Raw genomic sequence first — 25,673 nt, forward strand, 5'->3', positions numbered from 1 at the left:
AAGTGGATAACGCTATACTTACACTTCTGCTGTAATCCCTATAAACACACATGCAGCTCATAATTTGTGCGCACAGCAATTTACTAAGGAAAAAACAAACAACAAAGAGCCTGAAATCAATAGTTGCAGGATTCAAATGACACAAAGCTGCAGACAGCGTCCCTGCGCAAACACACTCTTAGAAGTGGCCACGGCTTTGGAGCAACAGGTGAGCTCCTCGGCACCTCCCCTGTCTTCCCCAACGCAGCCTACTAAATATAGAAATTATGCTCTCTGATAATTGGGGGCAGACAACAAAGCCGGCTGTATTTCCACCCTCCTCCTCCTCCTCCTTCTCCTCCTCCTCCTCCTCCTGTTGCTGCTGCTATCCCCAGCTGACAAACAGCAGGCCTGAGATCAGAGTGTGAGAGGTTGAGTGCTCAGGGAACACCTGCGCTGTCTGACTGGACTGTGAAGATAGACACAGAAGATCACTGACTTCCACACCTGCCCGTGGACCCATGCCATATTCTCTCTCTCTCTCTCTCTCTCTCTCTCTCTCTCTCTCACACACACACACACACACACACACACACACACACACACACACACACACACACACACACACACACACACACACACTTGATTGGGTTTCCTCGAGAGCCCTTTAAGGCCGCTGCTGAGGAGGTGATGAAAGTCAGGGAGCGTCCATTAAGCGTGTGAGACGGCCCTCCAGAGTGGGTGCGGATGAGGGGTTTAAGTGTTTTCAGCGAGGAGCCGCAGACCACCTGGAGGAGGTGGAGTAGGAGGAACAAAAGCATCTGTTTCAGGGCCAGGTAGACTCCGAAAACATCGGTTAAACAAGTGCCAAAGAGCACTTCTGGGCATCAGGTATCACAAGTCAGGATTTCCAGCGTGTTTAGAAGGATGACCTTCAAAATGTCAGAAGGGGGGTGGTGACGGGGGCTCTTAGATTTACACAAAGTCAGCTTTTCATGACCACAACTGAGACTCTTTGAAGGTAGTGCAACAACAAGACACACTATTGTTGTGACACACTCTTCAGCTGGGAAAGGTGGGAAGCAAACTGTCTATCATTTTCACGCATGTTAATCTACAGAAAGACGAGCACCGGCAGCATCTTCCCAGAAACAAGCACCAGAATCCTTTTTTCATGTTGCGATAGGCTTGCGTGTGTTCACCTGGTGGACAGGGGATGTCCATGCGCACGCAGGTTATAATACACTCTGGGATGCTGTCATTAATTGATGACAGAAGTGCGTTGATGTTCAAGGTGTGCAGGTGGGAAAGTCCCACAGTATCACAGCGCAGACAGGAGAGAGTTGGCAGCAGGCTCGACTCCCCGTATCGAGACACCCCCACTGGCTCGCCATCACACACACACACGCGCGCACACACACACACACACACACACACACACACAGGCTGAGATCACAGGCTGAGCTTTTCATGCTTCAACACAGATCTTCCTCCAACCGTGGAGGAAACTGTGCACAGATACATGAGATAAGACCTCTTGAAAATAAATCAAGAATTCAGCAGCTGTAACATACTTTTGGTTTGTTCTTAAATGATGAGACAGCAAAACAGCCCTTCTTTTAAACATTATAACACAAAGAAACAGAAATTGCCTGAAAAATAAGATGAAACTTAAAAACGTCTTGGTCACCTTGACTTCCATCAGAAGACGTTTCAACAGGTCTACTGACCTAAGACTGTCAGAGGTTACTTCATCCTTATCGCTCTGACCTCCACTTTTATACATCTGCTAATGTTGCTGGGCCCGAGCTAAAGGTCACATTTTATTTGGTCCTGATCACGTCGTTGCGCAGCCTCGACATTCAAACGATTCAGGAGGGAGGCTTTGAAGTTTTTTATGTCTGCATCAGGTCTACGACTCGTCCCTCTGCATAAGTGCGTCCATAAAAAAAGACAACATTGGTCTCGTAAGCAGGTTTATATGTTTAAACTCTGACAGACAAAAGCAACCACTGAAGTGTCCACATTGCTCTCTTCAAAGTAAAAATGTGGCTTTTTTGAAGTAACTTTGGTAATAACTGGTTACATTTTTCATCTCTGACAAAAAAAAGCATTTTGATCACATTTTGAGCAATTTATTGTTTGTATCATCAGTTTGTTGACTTCAGATTCCTCCTGAAACACATGTAACAGTAGTTTGGTTGGAATTAATGCGTCAACATTACAAGGATTTAAGAAAAGTTGATTCACAGTTGTCATATTGTGATTAAATGCATTTCAGATGTGGGGATTCCCAAATTTTGCCAATATTTGTTGTCATATTACAGTTATTATTGCTAGCGGAGCTTGTTTTTCAGAATACAAGACATAATGGTACAGTGTGTCAGTCTTTATATAATTGATACAGTTTCTAGTGGTTTCTCTATATTGCATGTATATAACTGTAAAAATATATTCTCAAATAAATAAATATATAACATAAATATATGTATCTAAAATGAATAAATAAATTGTTACATTTTTCTCTTTTCGAACAGGTCTACACACAGGTAAGAAATAAAAACAGAATTCCTTCAAAGTCCTTCTGAACAAACTATAGCTCTCTGACACCAAATTAAAAGTACCATTCATGATTCCCTCGGACTCCACGTCAGCTGACCAGAGGAGATGCTCCCCAACCATCCAGCTCCGCTTCCCATCCGTCTCCTATTCCACGCAGGTACTTTTTAGGGTCGTCTATCCTCTAAAACAAACGACCCCCTCATGCCGAGCGTGCAGACATTCTCGCCTGTCTTCCTGGCTGCTGAGAGATGGCCCGTGCATTCCTACAAGAGGCCCCCGGACTGTACCTTTATCCCTGCTGCTCGGGCTGATGTCCACCAGCCTGCACCGGCCACATCATCCCCATGCCTGCATCCCTCTTCGCGTCTCTTCTCTTCTCTGCTCCCTGCTTTTCAGGGCTTTAGCAGCTATTCCTGAACTGGACCAGGGTTCCGGGTCTCAGCTGTGTCCCAGGATATCCCTGTAGAGCTCTGGCACACGGTCAGGGTCCACAGGCCTGGGCAAGAAGTGTGTAAATTTCTGGTGCCGCCTGGATTTAGTCCCATCCCTTGGTGTCCCGTCTTTATTTAATGCCACAAAGTAACGCGTCCCTTTGTCTCCGTGTTTGTAGAGGTTGGATGAGTATGTGTTGTACCAGTTCTCCTCAAACTGCTCCCTGAACACACATTCAGCTGTGAGCTTTTCCTGAAAACAACAGAGCACAATGTAAGACAAATCCTGGCTGATGACACATTTCACTACTTCTCCAAATGTATCTACATGTGAATCAAATTCTCCAAATGAAAAAAGCTGAATGTGCGTCACCACAGGGATTTAGGCAGCATGAATAAGCGGAGATGTACTTACGGAGCCATACAGCTCTCCTTTGTCGTTCATCCCCAGGTAGAGTCCGCTGTCCACCCCTCGAATGCTTATCAACCCAACAGCAAGGCTTATGAATTCCAAAATACCTGGAGAAGAATAACACAGTTGTTCAGTACAGACTTTGACAGAGATGACAGAATAATATTATATAAGCTTAAAAGTCCAAATTCAACTCAACAATACATTTTAATCACATAATTATAAAATAAGATGTTTTTATTAATCATTGTTTCCTTGTTGCTCATCTCTCCGATAATCTGGCCACTTTCTTAAATCTTTTGCAGCCAAAACAAATCGAATTTTATTTACCAAATCGACTGTGGTCCTTCCTTGTGCCTTGCACAGTGCCATCCGGAAGTATTTCCAGGTGAAATCCAGTTCTGCAGTACAGCTGTCTCCTCCTGAGGATCCCTTTGAGGTGCGTTAGATCCGCCGTGGTGCTGCGGGAGAGCCTGTCTCCGGGTATGAGGTGCTCGCCCAGCAGCGTCGGACTGTCCCCAAGAGGGGTCAGCAGGAAATGGGACCCGACCTGTGCGACACCATCGATGCCGTGCAAGACGCCTCCAACTTCCCCCAGAGTGGCAGCAGCAGCGGCGGCAGCAGCAGCAGCCATCGCGTCAAAGCTCAGCGGGTAAAGTTCAGTGAGGAGGTCCGGAGGGAGCGCTCTTGCGTAGTAAGCCTACCTGGTTGCCACCGTCACTTACTGCATGTTTACGTCCACCTCCTCCGTTACTTAGCACATGCACTAATTCCTCCCCCCCACCCTCCTCCTCCTCCTCACATGAAACACTCAGTAAAACCTCCGCAGCTGCCCGCACCGATTTCTCCTTCTGTCGCTGCTCAGACAGCCCTCATGGTGCATACCTGTCCACAGCGGATGGTGATGCCTCAGTGGAGCCGGGCAGGATTGAGGGAGTGTTTGCTGGATGAACGCTGCAGTGCAGGTAGAGGAGCTCCTGGAAGGTTTTCCGCTCAAAGTGGCAGGGGTGGTGAGGCAGGTGCAAAACCACAGGACTAGTAATGGGCGGGGCTGTCACAGTTGAGACGTGCCCTGGCAGAAAGGTTTTTCCTTCTCCCAAGGCATAAAATAAGACACACACACACACACACACACACACACACACACACACGGAGAGAGAGAGAGAGAGAGAGAGAGAGAGAGAGAGAGAGAGAGAGAGAGAGTTGATGGTGCGCTTAAAACTGAGCACTTACACACTTAATTAAAATTAAATATGTAAACCCAAAACATCTGAACTCTATAAAAACAGACCAGACGTATTTAAAGTGTTTTGTGCAACATTTTCCTTCACTCTCACAAAATCACGCCTTAAAATCCCCGAGCGACCTGATATACCCACGGCATTTCTCGCGAGCTCGGAGCTGCAGGGCTCGAGCTGCTCTGCCCGGTGTGTGTGTGTGTGCTAGTGGTTACGACACCTCAGTGTAAACAGCCATGGCTGCCCTGCGCAGGCTTACACATTCACTGTGCTCCAAAACAGCGACGTTTACGCCGCAGGGACAACGAGGCAGCTCGACGGCGACAAAGGTGCTGAAGGTGGTCGCAGCCGGAGTCTGCGTCACCGCCGCGGCCGGAGCTGCTTATTACGGCTCGAGCTCCGGGCTGAAGAGCCGTGTCGAGGCTCGGCTCCGTCATCTGGCGCTGCCGTCAGTCTCCGCCAGCGATAAGGTAAAGTGGACATCTGTGAGGCTGACAACACTCAGCTCACACTCGGTCACACACACACACACACACAAAAAAAACCCCCACCAGCAGCCGCTCGACAAGCTCCCGTTTAAGTGAACACTGACCCGAAGCCGCACTTTCCAACACAATGAGCTGACGTCATATAGTGCACGTGAAAGTACAATAAGGTAAATGTGTCGTCACCACGAGGAGCTGTCCTCGACCTTTGGTGCTGAAGAGCCAAGCGGTCAGAGGAAGTTCACAGAGCACGTGACCCAACCTGCCGGCTAGCTTAGCTGAAGGTTCTGCTGATGTGTCCGCACATGCGAGGCATTAGTGATGTTCACCTCGAGAAAACGGGGAGAAAATAGATCTATTTATTCAATCGTTTTACTGTATTTACATATTTCAGGTGTTCAACAAAAGAACACGTGGCTGTGTAATGCAATAGATTAGCAACAATTCGTAGCTTTGGGAGGCTTGGAGTATGTTTTTGTCTTTTCTTCAAACCACATCATAATCTTTCTAAATCAAAACTTGGTGATGTTGTTGAGGCCAGATTTAAGATGATCCTATTATTTAAACCCCCCCTTGGCAGCTACAGGGGTGGATGAAGTATGGCTACGAAACATCCAGGATTGACATTATAATATTAAATATAACCCCAACTAATGACTTTTTGATAGTGAACAATATATTGATTATTTAGTTGAATAACTGATTAATCGTTCAGTCAGAGAACACCCACAACTAGTAACATCACAACTTCTCAGAGCTCAGTGACTTCCTCATTTGCTTGTTTTGTTCAGATAACACCAGAGATATTCAAACGTATGGAGAAATGTAACAGAAAAGCAGCAAATCCTCATGTAACTTAAACCAGTTGACAGTGTATCAGATCTATTTTAAAGCTGTAAAAAAAGCAGTTGGCTACTATTTCGATATTTGATCCATTCAAGTCCAAGCCAAGTGCTAATAGTTCGTATAAATCTATTTTCTTGAAAAATACATTCCCCATTATTTAAAGTGTTGTTCCTATTGAAATTCAAATAAGAATATATTTATTCACAGAGGCAATTTCCAAAGGCAGACATGATAAAAAGAGAAACATGCACACAGTACATTTAAGACAATAAGTAATGGACAAACAGTAGGACTGAAAAAATGATTGTTTAGTCATTCCAGCACTAATTATTGGCTTTGAACATGTTTTTGCAGCATTATTATTATTTTGCATTGTGTGGGATGTTCATGTTATTTTGTCCAACCACTGTACATTGTGTGTCTGGCCCTTTTAGCCGACACGTCAACACTTCTACAGTGAGTCGCTTCAGCTCAGACGTGCTGACAATGTTGACACCATTCTCACAGATCACAGGGGATGTAAACAAACATGTAAACCATGTGAACCAGGTCTGGTTTGCACTTGCAGCTACAGAGGATTTCTTGTCTCTAATCTAAAGGAACCTTGACTGGTGTCCACAAGCAGCAGGAATCCAGGGACACAGGAAACTGGACACTGGGACTTGGCGGAGGGGCTGACATTTGATGAGAGGTGGGGGTGGTTGGAGGGGGTTTAATGGTTAAGCAGAGGGGGGAACACATTCCCTGGGTGTTTGCTCTGTGCCCAGTGGACCTGGCACTGTGCCACCTGAGAGAGAGATCCACTCTGTCTTCACCAGTCCAGCCTTCTGATCTGGCTGGGTTTGAACAGTTGTAGGGACATTATCTGGTGCTCGGGGATGAAAAGTAGGGCTGACATAACATGCGCCCCATTACTGAATTAAAGCTCGGGCCTCTTTGTTGTTCCCTGTGAGCGAGGCTTTTCGTGACAAGAAAAGCTTCAGTGGATTTCATAAAAAGCATCTTTCAGACAGTATTATCACTATTTAGATGAGTTGCAGTATTTCATGATGGTGTGTGTGTGTGTGTGTGTGTGTGTGTTTACAGGCCAGGAGCTATGGTCTGGACGATGGAGATGTGTACATGTCATCCTATGAAAACAGATTTCGCCTGTTCAGTACAGTGGAGTGCGATGGCCAGCTCTACATGACGCCACTCAACTTCATCGAGTCCATCACTTTGAATGAACCCAAGAGTGAGTGTACTCCTACTACTCAGCTTTGTACCACAATACTAAGACTTGCAATTAATCAGCTCATCCATTGACAATAAATTAATTAACACACATTTTTTGACACCGTCTTCTATGTGAGGATTACTCCTTTTCCATCTGTCATCAGCCTAAGTTCAGTGTTTTGTGTGAGTTTGATGTCACCATGGGTTTCGTGAGTGTGAGAGATCAAACAGTTAATCCTGGAAATAATCAGTAGATTGATTTGTGAAAGTAATCTCAGCCCTTCTGATGTTACACCCGCTTTTGACCAAATGGTTCCAGGAACTTTAAAGGCACCAGAACTAAACTAAGGAAGTAAACCAGGAACCAAAGTCCAGTGTCTGAATTTCTACTAGATTTCCACACATCTGGCTAACGTTAAAGATCAGACAGACAGATTAGAACAACATTGGATTATATTCTTTGTGTCACATTATTCGTACAAGAGGAAACATCAACATATTGTTTGAATGTAATTAATGGATTCAGTGGATACACACAGAGCTTGTTTCTGACCGCAACGTCGACAAACTGCTGAATGTTTTGCTGTCTTTTATTTATTTATTGCATAACTGCATTGATGTTTCCCAGGTCATTCCTAAGCATTTTTTGTAGTGTGGTAGGATTCATTGTGCTGTTGCAGGGGACACCGCATGTGGAGGTGTACTTGGTCTGCAGTGATGTCAAGTAACATATACATGAATGCCAGAACCCAAGACTTCCCATTAAAACGTTGCACTGTTACAAAATGATTGCTGTAATTCACTTCAGTTCTGTACAGAAATTACAGCCTGGACTTCATGTGTTTGATCAGTGAGCGACATTCAGCCCTGTAAACTCTGTCCACAGAGAAAATACTTTTATTGGAGGTCAGGAACTACATGAGAAGAACCATATTTCATTCAGTTTCAACTGTTTAAGCACAAGTTGTTGAGTTCTTAAGAAGGTTCCTGACTTCCTATCAAAGTTCCTGCATGGGATCAGAGGACACAATTTCTGAAGTGTTTTCAATACTTCAGTTTTCCTTTAATTGTCTATAAATGAGTGCTAAAATTAGTTTAAAATCTTTGCTATCAATCATTTTTCTTTTAAAGAAGGCAGCCTCTGACTCTGTAATGCTACACCGCCTTTCTAATCTTTGTAGCTCTTTGGAGATATCAACCACATTTGCCATCAGCCGGTTGCTTAATTACACTTCCGTCAGGTGATCAGATGCTCCTTCATCCTCAATGCCACAAGATGGAAAACAACCCATTGTTGTTGTTTTGTCCTGGATCTTGTTGCTGAGGGTCCATGAAGTGTCATCGGACAATAAATTGTGGCTTGAAGAGCCTCAGTCATAACACCTGCATAAAGATAGACATCTTTACCTGCCACCCCACTTTTATGGCTCATTTATGTGGCAACAGCCTCGCAGAGAGCCAGAGAGACCAAACAACTTAGCATGGATGTCATAAATGTCATGATAAGACATTGTGATTATGATTTTAGGTGTGTGGCCTGCTGTAATCTTTTAGATATGGCTTCGCTGGCAGCTAATGGAAAAGGAAAATAAGGAGCACTAATGTGTTAGCACACCATGCATCATTGTTCTCTGGTGGCTAATGGCTTGAGTAATCATGGCGTTTTATGGCCTCGTAGTGGCTGTAAAAATGGATGTGTTTTTCTCATTCTTATAGACGTTTAGGAAGGCCTTGGACGTGCCCACTTATGGTTTAATTTTAGAGACACTAAGCAGAGGATGGTTTAGAAGTGAACCATTTGAGTCAAAAGTTAAAGTGCTGTCACGTAAATAATTCATATCCCATCTATAAAGCGTTTGCAGGTTATGAAACATTAATAGAAAGCATCAAATACATGAACATTGAGGACAGTATTCTCCTTTATCTCTGCATGCTCACTCAGACACCTCACTGTGGAGGAGAGCAGGCCGTCACAAGACAATTATAATCCCAGCTTTAGACGCAGGCTTTAAAATGTGTCGGTGGAGGGTTATTGTCACTGTTATCAATGTGATTTTTTTTTACAACATGTCCACCTTATCTTCTGCTTTATTGACCAATGGAATGTGTTCATGGAGACAAACAGCCTGTGTTTCTGTCCACATAAACACCAGTTTTCACTTTTGTTTCCTGGTTCTGTATTCCTAGCACAGAATTCACCCTTTTAAATATATTATTATGAGTCTGACGTCATTTATCACGCACTGTTAGGTAACTGTTACCCTTGTTTGTTTAGGTAGGAGAGCAAGGAAGTCCCTCACCACAAAGGTGAGCAGAATTTACTCTTCATCCTGTAAAACCTTCAGCAAACACTGCATTACGCCGCGATTAACTGGGAATTAGAATGAGCAAGTGATTTTCTTCTATTCTTGCAGGATTTAGACAAGATGTTGGCTGATACCCCGCCTGTTTGGAAAGGATCATCTAATCTGTTTAGAAATCTTCGTGAACGAGGTGAAGTAACCCGCCACATAAATCCACTGAATTTGAAGTAATTCCCCTTTATACTTTTATTTTTTTAAAAGGCCTCTACGTCCCGTTCAGAGTGTGTTGTGTTGTGCTTGTCGACCTCATATAATCCAGTGAGTGTGTTGAAAATACTATCTTATCTCTCCATCAGTCTGGCAACATGTTGTAGATTTATTCTCAAGTAACCTCTGCAGAAGGGAATGCTCCATTGATAATACACATAATTGTCTTCCCTGCTTTTTTCTGCTAAAAAAGCCCAAAGTTTCCTGGAATGAAGTATGTAATTTGGTGCCAATTATAGGGAGACGACTTGAAAAAAAAGATAGAGCTCGACAGATACTGGATTTTTGGGACCAATGCAAATACCATTGTCAGGAGGTGGAAAATGTTGATATTGATATATCGACTGACATGCACACATTTTGGAATGATCTCTCAAATGTAGTTATCAAACACTATATATTTGTAATGGATGCAGGCTATTTTACAATTTAACAATAAACTTATCATGTAAAATGACAGAAACATGACAAACTTACCGTGATATTATCCCAAAGAATTTGTTTCTGCATTATAAGGTCTTAAAAAAAGAGTTTTCATATTGCTGCATATCGGGAAACGATACCAATATAAGTGTGGCTGGCCAACAAGCCAAAGAAAATGTTATTTGCTATGCTTTTTTGTAGACAAATTTCACAATTTTGCATGTTTAGCTGAGCTGAATCTAGGTTGCATTATCACTTAATTGGAATTAATTGATTTAAAGTGTATTTTTCCAGAAAACTTCTCAGAGATTGGAAATTGCTCAAAATAAAGGCTAGTCATGTGTGCGATGGTTCCTGTTAACATCCAGCCACTAAATGTAGCGTTCCAGCTTCCCCCTTCAGCCGCTGTTGTTTGAATCATCTGCCCACTGAAGTGGTTGCCAGATTGTTGCACCACCTAACGTTGCCAACATTAGCTAGATAACTCTTGACACCTGATGCTGATGAAACACAGATACCACGTGATACCAACTGCGTCATACTGCTGGTTGGCAAACCTTGTAGCTTGAACCACCTGTCAGAATTATTACACAGAGATAAACAAATCAATCATTTTGGACCCAACAGTTTTTTAAAATTATTCATTCATGATCATAATAATGTTTTTCGTTGAAATATATACTTTTATTCCACACTTTTCTACAAACTCTATAGATGTCTTATCTTTCAAAAATGATTTGTCAACATAAAAATTTTAACAACTCTAATGGAGTTCATGAAATAATGCTTATTCTTCAGTTCCTCACCTGCAGACGTCAAAGGAACAGTTCACCCGACATATTTTTCCTCTTACCTGTATGCAAATACATCACAGATTATTTTGGTGCGAGTTGAAGAGTTTTGGAGATGTCTGCCTTTCTCTCCAGTATAATGGACCGAGATGGCCCTCGGATAGCGCACTGCTGCTCAAAGTGCTAAGAGCACACATCTGAAAAATGAAGAGCAACGTCTCTCTGCAGAAATCCTAGCTGCATACTTCCTTTTAGGCAGGTGTACGTCTGTCAAAGAGATTTGTATTTTTTGGTGCTTTGAGCACCACAAGCCAGTGCCACCTAGTTCCATTATATTCATGAGATAGAAGACATCTTTACAACTGCAACTCAAACCCTGTAGTGGATGTATAACAACAGAGTAAGTAAAACAAAAATGTGTGTTTTTTTTTCTTTGGGGGTGAACTGGCCCTTTAATTCAACTAAAGTTCCATGAATAAAATGAAGTTGTCACTGTGAGTGAAGATTTTTAAATTTTCCCACCTGGGCCTGCACATTCCCGCTCCGTAGGTCATACGAGCCAGTGGTGCATCAGATCTCACTGTTCTGCTCTCCCCTCTGTTGCTTTAGCTAAGTGCCAATGCCGGGATTTGGGGCTTTTAATCCTGCTGTTAAACGTTGCGGCTTTGTCAGGAAAAAAAAGGACTGGATTGATCTGTGAACAAAGCGCTGCTTTAGAGAATGAGGGAGCTGTTTGAACCCAGCTATGTTGAGACATGTCCCACTGGCCACCCCCCTGATCACCACGGACATTATGAAGCCTAAGAATGGCATTGGATTACATCTCCGGGACTGCCACTCTGTATGAAGTGTTTCTGTGGAATTCTTTGTATTGTCTAACAACATCTACTTGAGCTCTGAGGCTCAGAGGGAGGAGGGGGGGCGGCTCCCTCCAGGACTGAAGGTGTGTGGTATTGGTGAAACATGGCTGGAATCTTAAAAGTTTTTTTTTCTCTCTTCAGCCTATTTAAGCTTTAAAAGCTTTGAAGCTGGAGATCTGCTGTCATTATAGGGCCGTACCTGCCAAACAGAGAGAGACGGGGAGAGAAGATAGAGTTCTTGGCGTGGGGATTTTGTTGATGAACTTAGTCGAATGGCACGCATTGCTAATTTTCTTTTCACCCCTCATTCTGTACATGTGTTTCACTGACTTTTACATCTTGTTAGCAGCAGAGTTTGAGCCTTTAGAGGAAATGTAGAAGTGAAAATGACATCTCTGTGTGCCAGTTTCTTCCCTCTCTCTGGAAAATATCTCCCTGCAGCAAACCCTGTACCTGAATTCTTTTCCCATAACACCACGAGCACTCATCCAGAACTATCTGCGCTCGATTCTCTATCTTCCCGAGCAAACAAAAGCTTGGGAATGCTTTCAGAGTCAGAGGGGAGAAGCCTCCTGAGTCGACTGAGATGTCTCCTGACACTTACTCTTCCCTTCTCTGTGTCACACAACAAAGGGAGCTGAAGGACGCGACACAAAACCTGAATCGGCTATTCTCAATCAGTGACAGATCACTTGAGAATGTATTACACCTTGTTACCCAAACACGATCAGAAGCCGTGGGCCTTAAATTTGTTTGGGTTTGTGTCCAGATAGGTCAGCTCAGTTGTAAAGCCTGTTTGTGTGAGGGGAACACCAAGCATGAAGGAAAAGGCACCTTTTAAGATGTTATCAGTGAGTGAGAGAAGATTACTCTTGTCTGAAGGCGTGCACTGTTTCTTCGGATGGCTTATTCATCTCGGGCGGATGACTTTGAACATCTGTAAACATCTTGAGCTAACTGGATAATGCTGTTTGATGCTGTTCTGTGTGGAAAAGGGAACATTTAGGTTTTTCTTTCCCAGCTTCACAAATCTTTCTCTTTTTTCCAGGTGTCATCAGTTACACAGAGTACCTCTTCCTGCTCTGCATTTTAACAAGTCAGTATTTATTTTAAGCAGAATTATCTTTAAATGATTTTGAGTCTAAAAGGTGACTGTCCGATGTGATTCTTGTTTTGTTTGATTTCAGAGCCCCATGCAGGCTTCAGGATCGCTTTCAACATGTTTGATGCAGATGGGAATGAAATGGTGGACAAAAGGGAGTTCTTGGTGGTAAGAGCCCCTTCTTGATATTCAGGTTTTGTTAAATGCATTTGATCTGTTGAACTCTGAATTGTAACACATTATCTTCTCACCAGCTGGAAGAAATTTTCCGTAAGAAAAAGGACAGAAAGGAAGTTGCTGAAGACGTGCAAAGATTTGACCAGCAGGTGTGATTTGCTTTCAAATACCTTTTAACAGTTGTTAAAGCTGCTGTAATCAGTATTTTTTATATTAATGATGTAACAAATGACTATGCATAGAGGTGTCGCTGGTTATCATCAACCCAGTCTTTCAGTTCCCCTCATCTTTTTGTTTTTTAGCCTCCTTTATCCATTGTTTTGATCTATTGTGTGCAAATTCCAGCTTCAACCCTTGGGGTGTTTGTGAAAGTGGCTGTTCAAAGTAATAGAGTGTTCTCACCAAGGTAGGTAGAAAAACAAAAAGTGAACTTTAATGATCAGAAGCTGTAGTCCTACATCCATAATCCAAAATACAAACACAAAAAGTTGGCATCCGAACCGGAGTAATTTAAGAGCAAATGCTAAACTAAGTTCAAACCAAAAGCGAAATTTATGTAAGATAAGCAAGATAAGACGAGGACGCAGTTAATGTTAATCTATCTAAACTCCAACAAATTAGCTAATTATGTCTGACCAACTAATGCAAAGTTTGATCAATTGTGTTTGCATTTTCAAAAAAACATATCACCCAAACAAATACCTCTAAGCTGCTTTAAATTCTTTTTCAATTTATTCACCCAGCAGTCTTCAGTTGCTATGTTTGGCCAGGACTGAAAAATAATTTGTTTGTCACGATGAATGACACCTTTTATATTACACACAGTCATTTATCCATTGTTAATTTAGAAATATTAGGCTGACAGTTGCAGTGCTTTTTTGACTGTACGTTTTTACAATAGTGTAAGGAGAGAAAACATGGTGAGTTAAAGTTTTTTGTTGCTATTTTGAAATGCGACCAAGAGACAGGATGACAGATGCTTTGCCTTCTTTAACTGCAGTATTTTGTTGCCAAAGACACTAACAGTTACCACTTTACTGTTATTTGGTCCTGTGATGTTGCTTTGCGGGTCATTTGTCTTTTATTTGATGAGCGAATTATCCGTTTCGCTGTCCGACTGTGAACGCCATCAACACCCTCTCCTCGTCTCCGGCTCATCCATTCACGCAGACGCCACCTCACCTCTGCTGCAGCTCTGATACTACGCATCAGAGCTGCAGAGAAACTGTCCCCCCTCTACACATCTGAAACTTTCACACAGAGGACGATGCGGAGAATTGCCGCATGATTCCCGCGCTCAAAGGGCAGTGAGGATGGGGCTAGTGTCTAACATAACATGACATTACACTTGCAGAGTTCCTAGATAGAAAACTGGCTGCACAGAGGTTAATGTGGTCATACAGGGTAAGACATGCCTGAGGCTTTCATCTCTTTAGGGCCGTCTTAAGCTGCATGCAGGTGGATGTAAACAGGGAGAGCTGAATGAAGCGATAAGAGCAACTCTTTGAGGTCTTATCACAGAAACACAACATGGAGGAGCTTACTCTGCCAGGACAAACGTTAGCATCTCTGGACGGTCTCGCATTAATCTGAAGCCCGTATGAGCTTCAAAAAGATCATTAGAATGGGTACTCTAGATTTGGAAATATCATGATGCTTGCAAGAAGACAGAGCTGAAGATGAAGACAACTTACAACTACAACTTCAACTGACAGCTTAAAAACTCACTTCCAACCATCTTCCTGCTCTAAAATGCTTTGTGAATTATAAATGAGTCTCCTCTTTCTGATCTCTCTTTGCGTTTCAGAGCCTGCAGCTGTACGGTCATCACAAATCCCAGCCGCACACTGTACGTATTGTTCTCTCTCCCTGAAGGAAAATGAACAGTTCTGCTTGTTGCGTGTATTTTTGGCATGCGCTCTCTCTAACCTGACAATGTTTTTGCATAGTGAGTTAGCACAGAAAACACATGGATCTCAGGGGCTGACACCACCCGTATTTGTGTCTGTTAACACCAGATAACCTCATTCACACTCACTGGAATTGAAACAGACCACTGTGCGCTTCAGCATTATCTGACATATTGTCTTTGTGTGTGTGTGTGGTAGTATAGGGGGTGCACCGCAGATGATTTATGTTCTCGCCTTTTGTCGGAGATTCCACTTCAAAAAGCTCTTACCTGAAGACTGACAACAAGTCGTCCAGACCCCCATGTTTTATTTTTACAGTTTCTTGAGGAGTGGTATTTTGGCTCAGGTTACCTTTTGTGATGGGTTTGACCATGAAGATGCCCGTCAGAGAGGAGAAGCAGCACTGTGAGAAAACATTTAATGCACACACGTATATAGAAGAGCCTCCAGCTAACAGAGGGACAGACCCGTCTTTTCAGAGCGCTGTTTGAAGACTTTCCCTTGAGGTGTGTCTGTTTTGTTTTGATTCCTCCCGACTTACTGTAGGTAACTTTCCAGCAAAAAAAAAAAAAAAAAAGTTCAAAAGTCAAATCTTTTCAAAAACACATAACAGGCATGTCTTCAGTGCTGTGGTTGGGCTTTCCCCAGCAAATTCTAATTACAAGTGTATCAGGATCTTTTCATGGGATGAGATGGGAACAGCACGGCGCATTAAAGAGTTGTTCCGTAATTAGCTGTGGGATCACGTCGTAAATCTCTCTCTCTCTCTGGTGAAAAGTGACGAGGTGCAGAGGAAGAGCTGTTTTATCAGCTATCTCACGTTCCCCCTCAGGCGAGATAAAAAAAAAAAAAAACCTAAGATAAATAAATATTATGAAATGGAGCAAAGCCGTTCCTAAAGACGCATGTTGTTGTCGACTACTTGCTGTTTATGGCTCCTCACATGAGAAACATCTTGACGGAAAGAACAGATTGAGAGCGAGACCCACCGACATGGTTTATAGCTGCGAGTTAAAAACCCAAGTGTTTCCGTACTACTCGATTTCCTGTGATCTTCTTTATTGCACATGGCCCCAATTACAAGAAAATTGTTATTGACAGTTGTGTTTCGGTGCAGCTGTAGTTACAGTCGTCCCACGCAGCTGGGAAACTGCAGGGAGCAGCGTAAACTGTAATAACAATAATGATTGGTTAATCCGAGATCAGGAGCGTGACCTCATTGAGAAAAATACCAGAGTGGCTTCTTTACCCGGAAAACACTGAGCAGGAAATGTGTTGAGGTTTTGTGCATTTTAGCTTATTGATCAAATCGGCACTATCATCTTTTATATTTAGACCCACAATCTCAGACTAAAATTATTCCAGAATAAGTTTCCCAACAGTGGAGAGGTGTCTGCTAACCTGCAGTTACCTCACTGCGCAGCATCAAATGATGATGGGCTGGGTGGGTTCAGTCACATAGTTAACCTGGCATGAATCACCCTCTAGCTCTCACGCCCTGCATGCTTTGTCCATGTGTTAGCTGTGTTGGCTCGGTGTCCTGCCAAGAGGCTGCATGCATCGCTGCAGAGCAGGCTCACGCCAGGACTGATGGGCCCCTCAGATACACCGCTGTCAGCTCCCGTCTGAATGTCTGTTCCTCCCGTCTGACTTTTTGTCTCCTGCTACATTTGTCTGACTCTTCTTTCCTCACTGTGCATTGTCCATATGTCTCCTTCTTCCTTTCTTCCTGATCTCAGTAACATGTGTGAGATGTATTTTCTAACAGCTGTGCTCCAACTGCTGCTACAGGTTCTTAAAAAAGGCAGTCAGCATGTGGAGGCCCGGGGCATGTGGGATGTTCTGAGACGTGGCACAAGTCAAGTTCTGTTTTCTGATCTCACTGAGGTAGCCAGACACATATTCATTACTTTAGTTACCCATTAATGATAAGTCCCAGGTTATGATTGTTATTAAACTGATTTGTTTCTCATAAAAACTCCCGTAGGTTCCCCATTAGTGAGCACTGGGGAGCAAGTTCTAGATGTACTCACAAAGAGCTCCTCTATATTTTCCTCTGTAGCATGTTTAATGAATCTGTTGCACGGCACGTCTTTGTATCGAGCAGAACTGAGAAATGCTGGTTTGGTATCAGGCACAGTGGAAAATTAAGCATTAACTCTGAGTAACTATTCAATAGCAGAATCTTTGTATGGCCATTAACTAACATCTCTACCTGCAGCATGTTAAATCAAAGTCACTGTTAATGTTTACCAGGTGTTCCTATGATACGCTTTTATGTAACAAAACAGCTCATTCTGGCTGTTGAAACTGATTTTATTACTCAATATTTCGTCTGAATCAATGCTGTAATCAATGCTGCTCCATTTATTTGACTGTATATAACATATTGCATCTGAGGTGGATATTTAAATCTATGAGTTGTCATAATGAGCTCACTGTTTTCCCCCTCTGATAGCAAATGGTTGAGAAGACAGAGACAACACTTCTGGTGCATTTCTTTGGGAAAAAAGGCAAAGCCGAGTTGAAATTTGAAGATTTTTACAAGTGAGTTGAAACACCTTTCCCTCAGTTCTGTGATAAATCATGGTGTCCCAGAGAAAATCATTATCTCATACTGTAATAAGGTCGTTAATCCTTTTCATACCATGCTGAACCTCTTACCGTTGTTTGTGCCTACGTTAAGTTTTCCTTTGTGCATGTGAGTTTCTGGTGCTGGTGGTGGCGTTTCCTGTCAGCAGCTGCCATCCGTCTCGCTTCTCCAGGTTCATGGACAACCTGCAGACAGAGCTGCTTGAGATAGAGTTCCTCTCCTACTCCAGAGGCTTGCCCACCATCAGCGAGGAAGACTTCGCTCAGATCCTCCTCCGCTACACTAACGTGGACGATGTCAGCGGGTATTTGGAAAACGTCCGCCACAGCATGCCGGACGAAAAGGTTCACCTTTTTTTCCATCTTCAGATTCACCCTGTCTTCACTTGTTACCTCATGACAGCTGTAATTCCTCCTCTCAAGGTACACGGGTACATGCAGTAACAGCAACAGCTTACATAATGATGTAATCTAATATAACACCAACAACTGGCGCTTCAAAAAATGCAGGAGACCTTGATTAACTTCCTTCTTCAGCATAAGTAGATTCATGAATCTTGTAGAAATAACTGAATTGTTGAGTGTTGCACCACCGTGTTTCTACAGTAGCCCAGAACAGACAAACCAAACGCTGACTCTAGGAGAGGGCTTTTTACATGTTTTCATTTTTGGTGGCCAGCGTAGAGGAGGGTGTTGCGAGGGGTATTTGGTTAGTTGCAATGTAACATCTTATCACTAAACATCACTAATTTCTACACACTAGAGCTTCAACTGGACATTTTTTCAGGGGTTATGGTTTAAAGGCAACAGTCCAACATTTTGGGAAATAAGCGTTTTTTGAATTCTTTTGGAGTGTGAGATAAAAAAGTTTGGTATCAAATATCAAATTGTACAGCTAAAGCAAGCAGAAATACTGTATAACGTGTTAATATTTGTGTAAAGATGTTCCCAGAAAGATTTTTACTTTGTAGAGAGTACGGCTAGCTCTGTCCCCCTGTGAGCAGTCTTTATGCTAAGATCAGCTAACAGCCTGCTGATTATCATATTTAGTTCACAGACATGAGTGAGTGAGGAAGTTTTCTCAGGAAGACACTGTAAAATCTGACTGTGATCTTACTTAAAAAAAAAAAATGGAGTAAGCCAATGACCAATGAAATGATAAAGTAACGTAGACTAATGGTTTTAAGATGTTAACACTTCTTAGCTCATCTACTTTGTGTGGTAATTATGAGGTAATTTGTTTCCTGACTTTTTAAAATTAATTAACAAAGCTCATAATCTGAACATCTGAACAGATGTTTGAATATTGTAATAACAGCACTCGTTTACAGTTGTTCAAGCTGTTTTGTGTGAGTCTTTTTTGTGTTTTGTGTGTGAGGGAGTATTTCAGTCATGCCGCTCTCTGAATTAGCTGCTGAGTGAGGCATCCTCATTTTAGCTTTAATGTGTTTTTCCTCTTGGCTCACTGACCTGCTCCTCAGCCGCCTTGAGTTGCCTGTTGCTAGATCTCCATTATTATCAAGTGGGTCTCCTCGTTGGGCTAAGAGATATTTTATGGCCCTCACCTTGTTAAAACAGCAAAGCGTCAAAGATTAGTCATTACTCCATTTGTTCGGCTGTGTGCGTTGCCTGTTTGGTGGGGCCCTGGGCGAGAGAAGCAGCTAGTAGCTGCGAGATGGTTGAGTGGACATCAATAGGCTCAGTGTTTGAGTCATCAGCCAAGCCTGAGATGTTTGGGGATTCATCACTTTTGTTGTTTTTGTTTATTCAAGTATCAGGTTAATCTGCCATAGAAAAGTCTGCAAACGGGCTGACCTCTCACCAAAAGCTACAGTCCTCCCCCCGCCGCTGTCAGCTCAGCGTGTCCATACTGCGTGGGGAAAATCCGGCAGTGTATACTTTGTGTGTTTGGGTGTGTTATCTATCTGATGGCTTCAAGGTTCCACACACACTAAAGGATTCCCCTCAGGATGAAAGACACATTATGTGTTGGAGCGCTATCCTCTGCTGTGTTGACACATGCAGCAGTTTGCTTTATGTGGCACTTTGTAATTTCTCAAGCTTTATGTTTCAGAAATAAAGTCATCGCTTTATTGTCTCTTTGCAGGGAATCACCTTTGAGGAGTTCAGGTCCTTCTTCCAGTTTCTTAACAACCTGGAGGATTTCACCATCGCCATGCAAATGTACAACTTCGCCAACCGCTCCATTGGTCAAGGTAAAGCCTTTGTTTGTAGTCACACACGTACTAGTTGTATAACACTTGAACGTGAGTCACTGGATAGTTTAGTTTTATTGTTTTTCCTTCTCGTAATGTGACAGATTTGTTAAATGAATATCCAGTCCAACACAAACTTCTGGATTACACAGAAACTCCTGAATGGATTTCTACCAAACTTGTATGGAGGATAAGTCTCAGCTCAGAATAAGAACCGATCCAGATAAAGGGAATGATCATTTTTCTCACTTTCTCCAACATTGTGAGATAGGGTGTTTGTTAAAAAAGGTCAAAGAGGCAATTTGATGGAAAAAAAAGTTTGTCACTTTGATTTTAGTCTTATTTCAAGTTGAATTGCTAAAGGTAGCTGGATGCTGCTCCCCCCTTCACATGAGTTTTTGTTTACTTCACCCCTGATCACCTGTTTGTCTTCACTCTCAGAGGAGTTTACCCGTGCTGTCTACGTTGCCACGGGCATCAAGCTGACCCGCCACCTGGTCAACACAGTCTTCAAGATCTTCGACGAAGATCGTGATGATAAACTCAGCCACAAGGAGTTCATCGGCGTCATGAAGGACCGGCTGCACCGCGCTGACGGGGTGAGACAGCAGCATATAAACGCCATCTGTTTCTGTCCGATGTCACTGAAGGTGACAGAATAAATGTGCTCGCACGGCCTTCTCTCCTCCTCCCTCGCCAGTCTGGTAGGGCAACAGAAAGAGCTCAAAAATGGACGCTTGGATGCAAAGTCAAATCAGTTTAGCAGGTTAAAAAAAAAAATATGGGGTCGGTGCTGAGCACTAAAAACACGTTTGTTTTCAAAACAGCGTACTTTAACACCAATAAACCTACTTATGCACCTATTAGCATCACAAACACCACCTTTCCTGTTTAATTATAACTTTGAGTCAGCACTAATTGTGTCACTTTTTTCTTTACGTGTGGTGTACTTAAATACCTCCATACCATGATGTCTAAATTACACTGCTGCCACTTTTTATCACTGAAACATTTCTCACCACTGAGTTGGCGATTAGTGAGTTTTGTGAAAGTATACTGCCATCTAGAGGGAGGTCATGAAACTGGTCTGCTTTGGGTATTTCCATTTTCCTCTGTCTCTGATGGACACACACCTATTTCCACACTCACAGGGTGTCAGAGGGGAGGAGAAGTTCACCTCTTTTAAGTCCTGCATGAAGAAGGAGCTCTCAAGCAAATAGGTAAATTATTTCCTCACTCTGTCAGCGTTAAGAATAAAGACATACTAACAATGTTTAATATGACGTTATATATGCAACATCATTCTTCAAAGAGTGTTCCCTAACAGAGTTTCCCAGGCGCTCTGTCCCAGTGTATGGTCAGTCTGTTCAGATGTGTTTTGAGGCCCACACTCTGCTCGCCCTGAGCATTGAGTTACACTGTAATATTAACGCCTGATCAACTGCCACCAGATACCAGCTTAAGTCTGCATACATGAGCAGTGAGCAGTGCAGTCTAAAGCCGTATAAATGTTTCAAAGGAAATGCACCTCATGGGAGAGGGCTTGATAAGCTTCGCTGATAAATCTTTGGAAAAGACTCGATCTGGATGTTTTTGAAAGCAGTGCTGCTACATCAAAATACATATTTATTTCTTATTTATATTTTGAGAATTTCATGGTAAAACTGACTTCAGTTTGGCCTCGTTACTGTGAGAGTTTGATCAGAATATAAGAGCAGTAAACAGTTAATATTTCATTTTGAGTGCAGCATTTGTTTTTATCAACAAACATGTAATCATGACAGCAGCTAAAGGAACATGTTGCTTTCCTGGCAAAGTTGCATGATTCTCATATCTGACTGCTGAATCTTCAGCCAGCAGCTGATTTGCTTAGCTTAACACAAAGACTAGAAACAAGGTTGTGCAGGGTTAAGTTAACTTGCTGTAACTTCATATTTACCTTACTTATGAAAGCATACCTGCCAACCTAAGGCAAATTCTGTTTGCCACAGCAGCCAAAGGACAGTAGTATTTTAAAAGGACAATAACAATAGTAAAAAATGAACAATATAATTAAAACTTAAGGAATAGAATAGAATAGAAAAAACTCCTGTACATATGGGTTACATATGAACATAATATTGTACAATATTAACATGTAATTATAAATTGTAGCACAGGTTGGCCAGAAATTGTCATAAATTGGGAGAAATACAGGATAATTGTGACCCCAGGAGGAAACTGGGAGAAAGCAGTGATAAAGTGTTGTGAGGATTGGTATCTTACTCTCTACAAGAAAGCTGTTAAACTAAACTTATAGAAATGTTAAACTGTTTGTTTAACTCAAAGCTAAAACTTCCTTAGTAACTTTCATTTGCTTGTTATTTATAATGATTGTTTTACTGTTTGCTACCATTTTTAATAATTTAACAGAGATGTAAACCAACCTCTGTGCTCTCATGATTATTTTTTGAATTAAAGCAAATGAGGGAACTCTGTAGGTATTTGTGAGAATTATAGCTGGTCTGCTGCTTGTTGCCTGAACATCCACAGCTGTAGTAAATATGCTGAGGGCCATATTTATTTCTGCATACTTGCAGAACTACTGCAGCCCTCATGCTTCATGGCTGTTTGATTAAGAGTTCCTGTTTCTCTGTGGTCTGATGTACTCTTTTTGCTTAGTGTCTTAAATCTGCTATGTAATATAAAAGAAATAACAGGGTGCAGTTTGAAGTCTGAACAATACACATAATTCATCCTGTCTGCCCTCATCAGACAGCAGTGTCACATGTATTCATCGCTGTCTCTCTGTTTTGTGTCCAGGTGAAAATCCCATCATCTCTGCATGTCTTACAAACTGGACGAGCCGTGCCTCCTCTTGTGTTTTCTTCCAGGACGGGCGGGTTAACGCATGTTGTGGCATCTTATTGCACTTTGTTACAAGTTTTTAAATAAACAGGATGTGTCTCAAACAGGATGTGGTTAGCCCAGTGGGAAGCTGTCAAACAAACAAGAATGACCCTTTATGACTAAACAAGAACATCCACTGAATTCCATTGTTTCAGGATTCTGAATTGGACTCAATAATTTGTCTAACTGCCTTTGAACTATTAATTGATTTGTGCACTTGTAAATATATTGATCCCTTTAGGATTGTTATTTAAAAGTCCTACGTTGTCTTATTGTTGCTCTGCTTCGTTCAGGCTGATTCTACTTTTTGTCCCGCATGGCTGCATTGCACACACACTTTGTCCTTCTGTCGGCTCTGCAGCCCCCCTGCACAGATCAGCTTAGGACAGCACCTCCCCCCTCCCCCTTCTCCTCTCTCCCAAAGCGCTGCAGCTAAAAACCCTCTGGGATCCCCCAGAGGCAGGAGGCCTGAAGCAAACCCAGTCTGTGGCTCCTTTTACTGTATAACTACGGGCAGCTATCAGTGTTAATCATTTCTTGGCTAGTAAAGACTAGTTCTGTTTCCATATCACTAGCAGCGGAGACATCGTTATAAATAAATATGCAGAATACTGAAGCCATATGTTTGTTCCTCAAGGGGGGCACTCAGCTGAAATAAGTGTTGGTTTTAAAGGAGCAATATATGAAAATGACCCTCCCTTTCGGCTCTGTAAGGAAGAGTTTACACTTTGTTATCTTCTCTATAGAAACCTTCTCTTAAACTCCTGTTCTCTCTTACTGGGTGATGCTGTTGTTTTCTGGTGTGATTTTTGCTTTGGGTGGGGTCTTTTACATGTTACATGCTGCACCAGAATACTGAGTTTGTATTTCAGGCCACTTTCTGTTTATTTTTGGTTGTTTGGTGTAGTTAGTCTACCTCTTCAAGAGTTTTGAAAACTTCTCTCCATATGTGCTTCTTTTAAATCAGGCCTTGACTGTTACGCTGCCATTAGAGTGTACATGCATCGCTGAAGACATGGTGCAATAAATATAACATAAAGTATTTGGGCTCTTGTTTATGATGTCCTCTCTCTCACACACAAGCCAACAGTGTCTTGCTTTGTACCAGTTATGATCACGCGCCTCAGACAAACCTTCTCTTTGTGTCTACACCCGACTGACGGCAGGAGCACAGAAGAATAAATTAGCCGTTTTATTTCTCAACCCGAAGGCAAATCATTAACCGTATTAATCATCAGGAGCCCAAGGCTGGTGTGGGTGTACAAGACTTTAATCAGGGACATTTTTTTAATCTTTAAATGATTAATTCAGCAGGGCAATATTTTGCAGTCTTGCAGTGTAATCCTACACTTCTTGATGTGAGATCAAGGAGACCGGGGACTGAAATGTGAGGAAAAGTGTAAGTTACAGCTGTTTTTAATGATGGAATTTTCTGATCTTTACCTGTTTTTGTGCGAAAGAAACTGAATGGCTGCGCCTGTTTGCCCATCATATCCATGCTATGATAAGTACTGTAAGTAGTTTCCACCACTAGTGCTCAGATGTGTTGCTGCTTTTGATAAGAGGTTTCACTTTCCCCTCGGTAGGAACAATCCTCTGAAGGGGAGTCTGAAGGGATGCATTACCATAAAGTTCGGCGACGCAACAAGAGACAGATTAAAGACAGAATGATCAAAAGTGATGCTGCAGAGGCGGTGTATCCTGACCTATCCTACAATTCCCATAATGCACTTCAATGGGATCTTTTATTAGACCCCCCTGCCTGGTAATAGGCTACAACTTTCAAATTACATGAGACAAGTTTGTAAAGCAGGCTCAAGGGGTATTTTCTCAGACTTTAAAAATGGAGACATCGTACAGCTGTTTTCACAGGCTGAGTCGTCCTCCTCTGATAGGTGAATCAATCCTCGGAATCCTGTAAAGTCACTGAAGGGGAGCTCAGGGTCAGTTGTGACATTTTCAAATTGACCCCAATTACCTATAAAGGCCAACACAGATTTTCATATATTACTGCTAGATGCACCGTATGTTGTTGCATATAGAAAACATGTATTCACTGAATTCTCTGTGTACAAAATTTACATTGCATTTACTCAAGAACTGTACTTAAAGCTTCTTTAGATAGCAATCTGTAGACATTTACATGTATTAATCATGTTTTAATTGGCTCTATGTGAACGTGACCTTCAAGAACTACACAGAAGCTCAACAGACATAGCACATAGACATTTGAGGTTCCTGTACTTGTTGTTATGCCACTTCCTACTTTGGGTACATTCTAGAGATATACTGCTCTTTTTTTTATCTGTAAGGTTTAGTCACTAATTACTTCACAAATAATGAGCTCGTAAAATTTGATATTTGTTATAAAATGAACTACCCGACAGTTTATTCAAGTATAGCTGGAACCAGTTGTTGATTAATGAATTAGTCAAGGCGAGAAATTAACAAATATTCTGATACACATTTGGTCATTTTTCACGCAGAGCATTTCATGGCTCCAGCTTCAAAAGATGTGAGGAGTTGCTGTTTTTCCTTTTAATAATTTTTTGATCATTTTAATTCATTGTAAATCATTTTTGAGGTTGGGACCGTTGTTTGGACATTACAGGTTGTAACAGTGTCACTTTGGGACAGTTGTCAGTAATTATGATGACTTTTCACATTACTTCCAAATCAAACAATAAGTTAAGTAAGGTTGAAAATAATCAGCAAATGAATCAAAAATGAAATAGTTATTAGTTACAGTGCTATAAAAAAATACTTCAAAATGAGTTCTACCAAAACAATTTAACTTTTAATACTTTTAAATTTTTTTGATTATTTTATTATTTATATTTTAGTAACTTTACTTAAGCAACAATTTCAATGCAGGACTTTTACATGAAGGGTAATTCCACCAGTTTTACACATTTAAGTTTTTAGTCTTGGGGAGTACAACTGCATATGTGAAAAGACGTAGTGTAAAGCCTTTT

General features: G+C 42.0%; 2 protein-coding genes across 6 annotated transcripts; one reads left to right on the top strand and one right to left on the bottom strand.

Annotated features, from left to right (window-relative positions):
* Positions 1–1,953: 1,953 nt before the first annotated feature.
* On the bottom strand, positions 1,954–4,170 carry fgf20b (fibroblast growth factor 20b). Its single transcript, XM_037077454.1, has 3 exons — positions 3,715–4,170; positions 3,388–3,491; positions 1,954–3,225 (listed from the first exon to the last, which is right to left on the bottom strand). Exons 1-3 carry the CDS (start codon positions 4,016–4,018, stop codon positions 2,980–2,982), a joined length of 654 nt encoding a protein of 217 aa, XP_036933349.1. The 5' UTR covers positions 4,019–4,170; the 3' UTR covers positions 1,954–2,979.
* A 415-nt stretch (positions 4,171–4,585) lies between these two features.
* micu3b (mitochondrial calcium uptake family, member 3b) lies at positions 4,586–23,740 on the top strand. Of its 5 annotated transcripts, none has more exons than XM_037077448.1 (15): positions 4,598–5,092; positions 7,040–7,187; positions 9,444–9,475; positions 9,583–9,661; positions 12,861–12,908; positions 13,000–13,082; positions 13,169–13,240; positions 14,899–14,940; positions 16,793–16,888; positions 17,460–17,548; positions 17,743–17,938; positions 19,701–19,809; positions 20,251–20,408; positions 20,961–21,029; positions 22,612–23,740. In XM_037077448.1, the coding sequence occupies exons 1-14, from the start codon at positions 4,859–4,861 to the stop codon at positions 21,027–21,029; spliced, it is 1,455 nt and encodes a 484-aa protein (XP_036933343.1). In that variant the 5' UTR covers positions 4,598–4,858; the 3' UTR covers positions 22,612–23,740. The 5 variants fall into 5 exon arrangements, with proteins under 5 accessions (XP_036933346.1, XP_036933345.1, XP_036933343.1 ...); XM_037077449.1 differs by having other exon boundaries at positions 4,607–5,092; positions 17,767–17,938; XM_037077450.1 differs by lacking the exon at positions 16,793–16,888 and having other exon boundaries at positions 4,594–5,092.
* Positions 23,741–25,673: the final 1,933 nt, after the last annotated feature.

The sequence above is a fragment of the Acanthopagrus latus genome, chromosome 18 (assembly GCF_904848185.1).
Source record: "Acanthopagrus latus isolate v.2019 chromosome 18, fAcaLat1.1, whole genome shotgun sequence".
In the NCBI taxonomy this organism is placed as follows: domain Eukaryota; kingdom Metazoa; phylum Chordata; class Actinopteri; order Spariformes; family Sparidae; genus Acanthopagrus; species Acanthopagrus latus.

Bases quoted from the DNA above. Each gene is read 5' to 3' on its own strand.
- fgf20b (XM_037077454.1), bottom strand. From the start codon at position 4,018: ATGGCTGCTGCTGCTGCCGCCGCTGCTGCTGCCACTCTGGGGGAAGTT. The intron at 3,492-3,714 runs GTAAATAAAATT...ATTCTTCTCCAG, and splicing joins GAAGGACCACAGTCGATTTG to GTATTTTGGAATTCATAAGC. The intron at 3,226-3,387 runs GTAAGTACATCT...TGTTGTTTTCAG, and splicing joins AAGGAGAGCTGTATGGCTCC to GAAAAGCTCACAGCTGAATG.
- micu3b (XM_037077448.1), top strand. From the start codon at position 4,859: ATGGCTGCCCTGCGCAGGCTTACACATTCACTGTGCTCCAAAACAGCG. The intron at 12,909-12,999 runs GTCAGTATTTAT...GTTTGATTTCAG, and splicing joins CCTGCTCTGCATTTTAACAA to AGCCCCATGCAGGCTTCAGG. The intron at 17,549-17,742 runs GTGAGTTGAAAC...TCCTGTCAGCAG, and splicing joins AAATTTGAAGATTTTTACAA to CTGCCATCCGTCTCGCTTCT.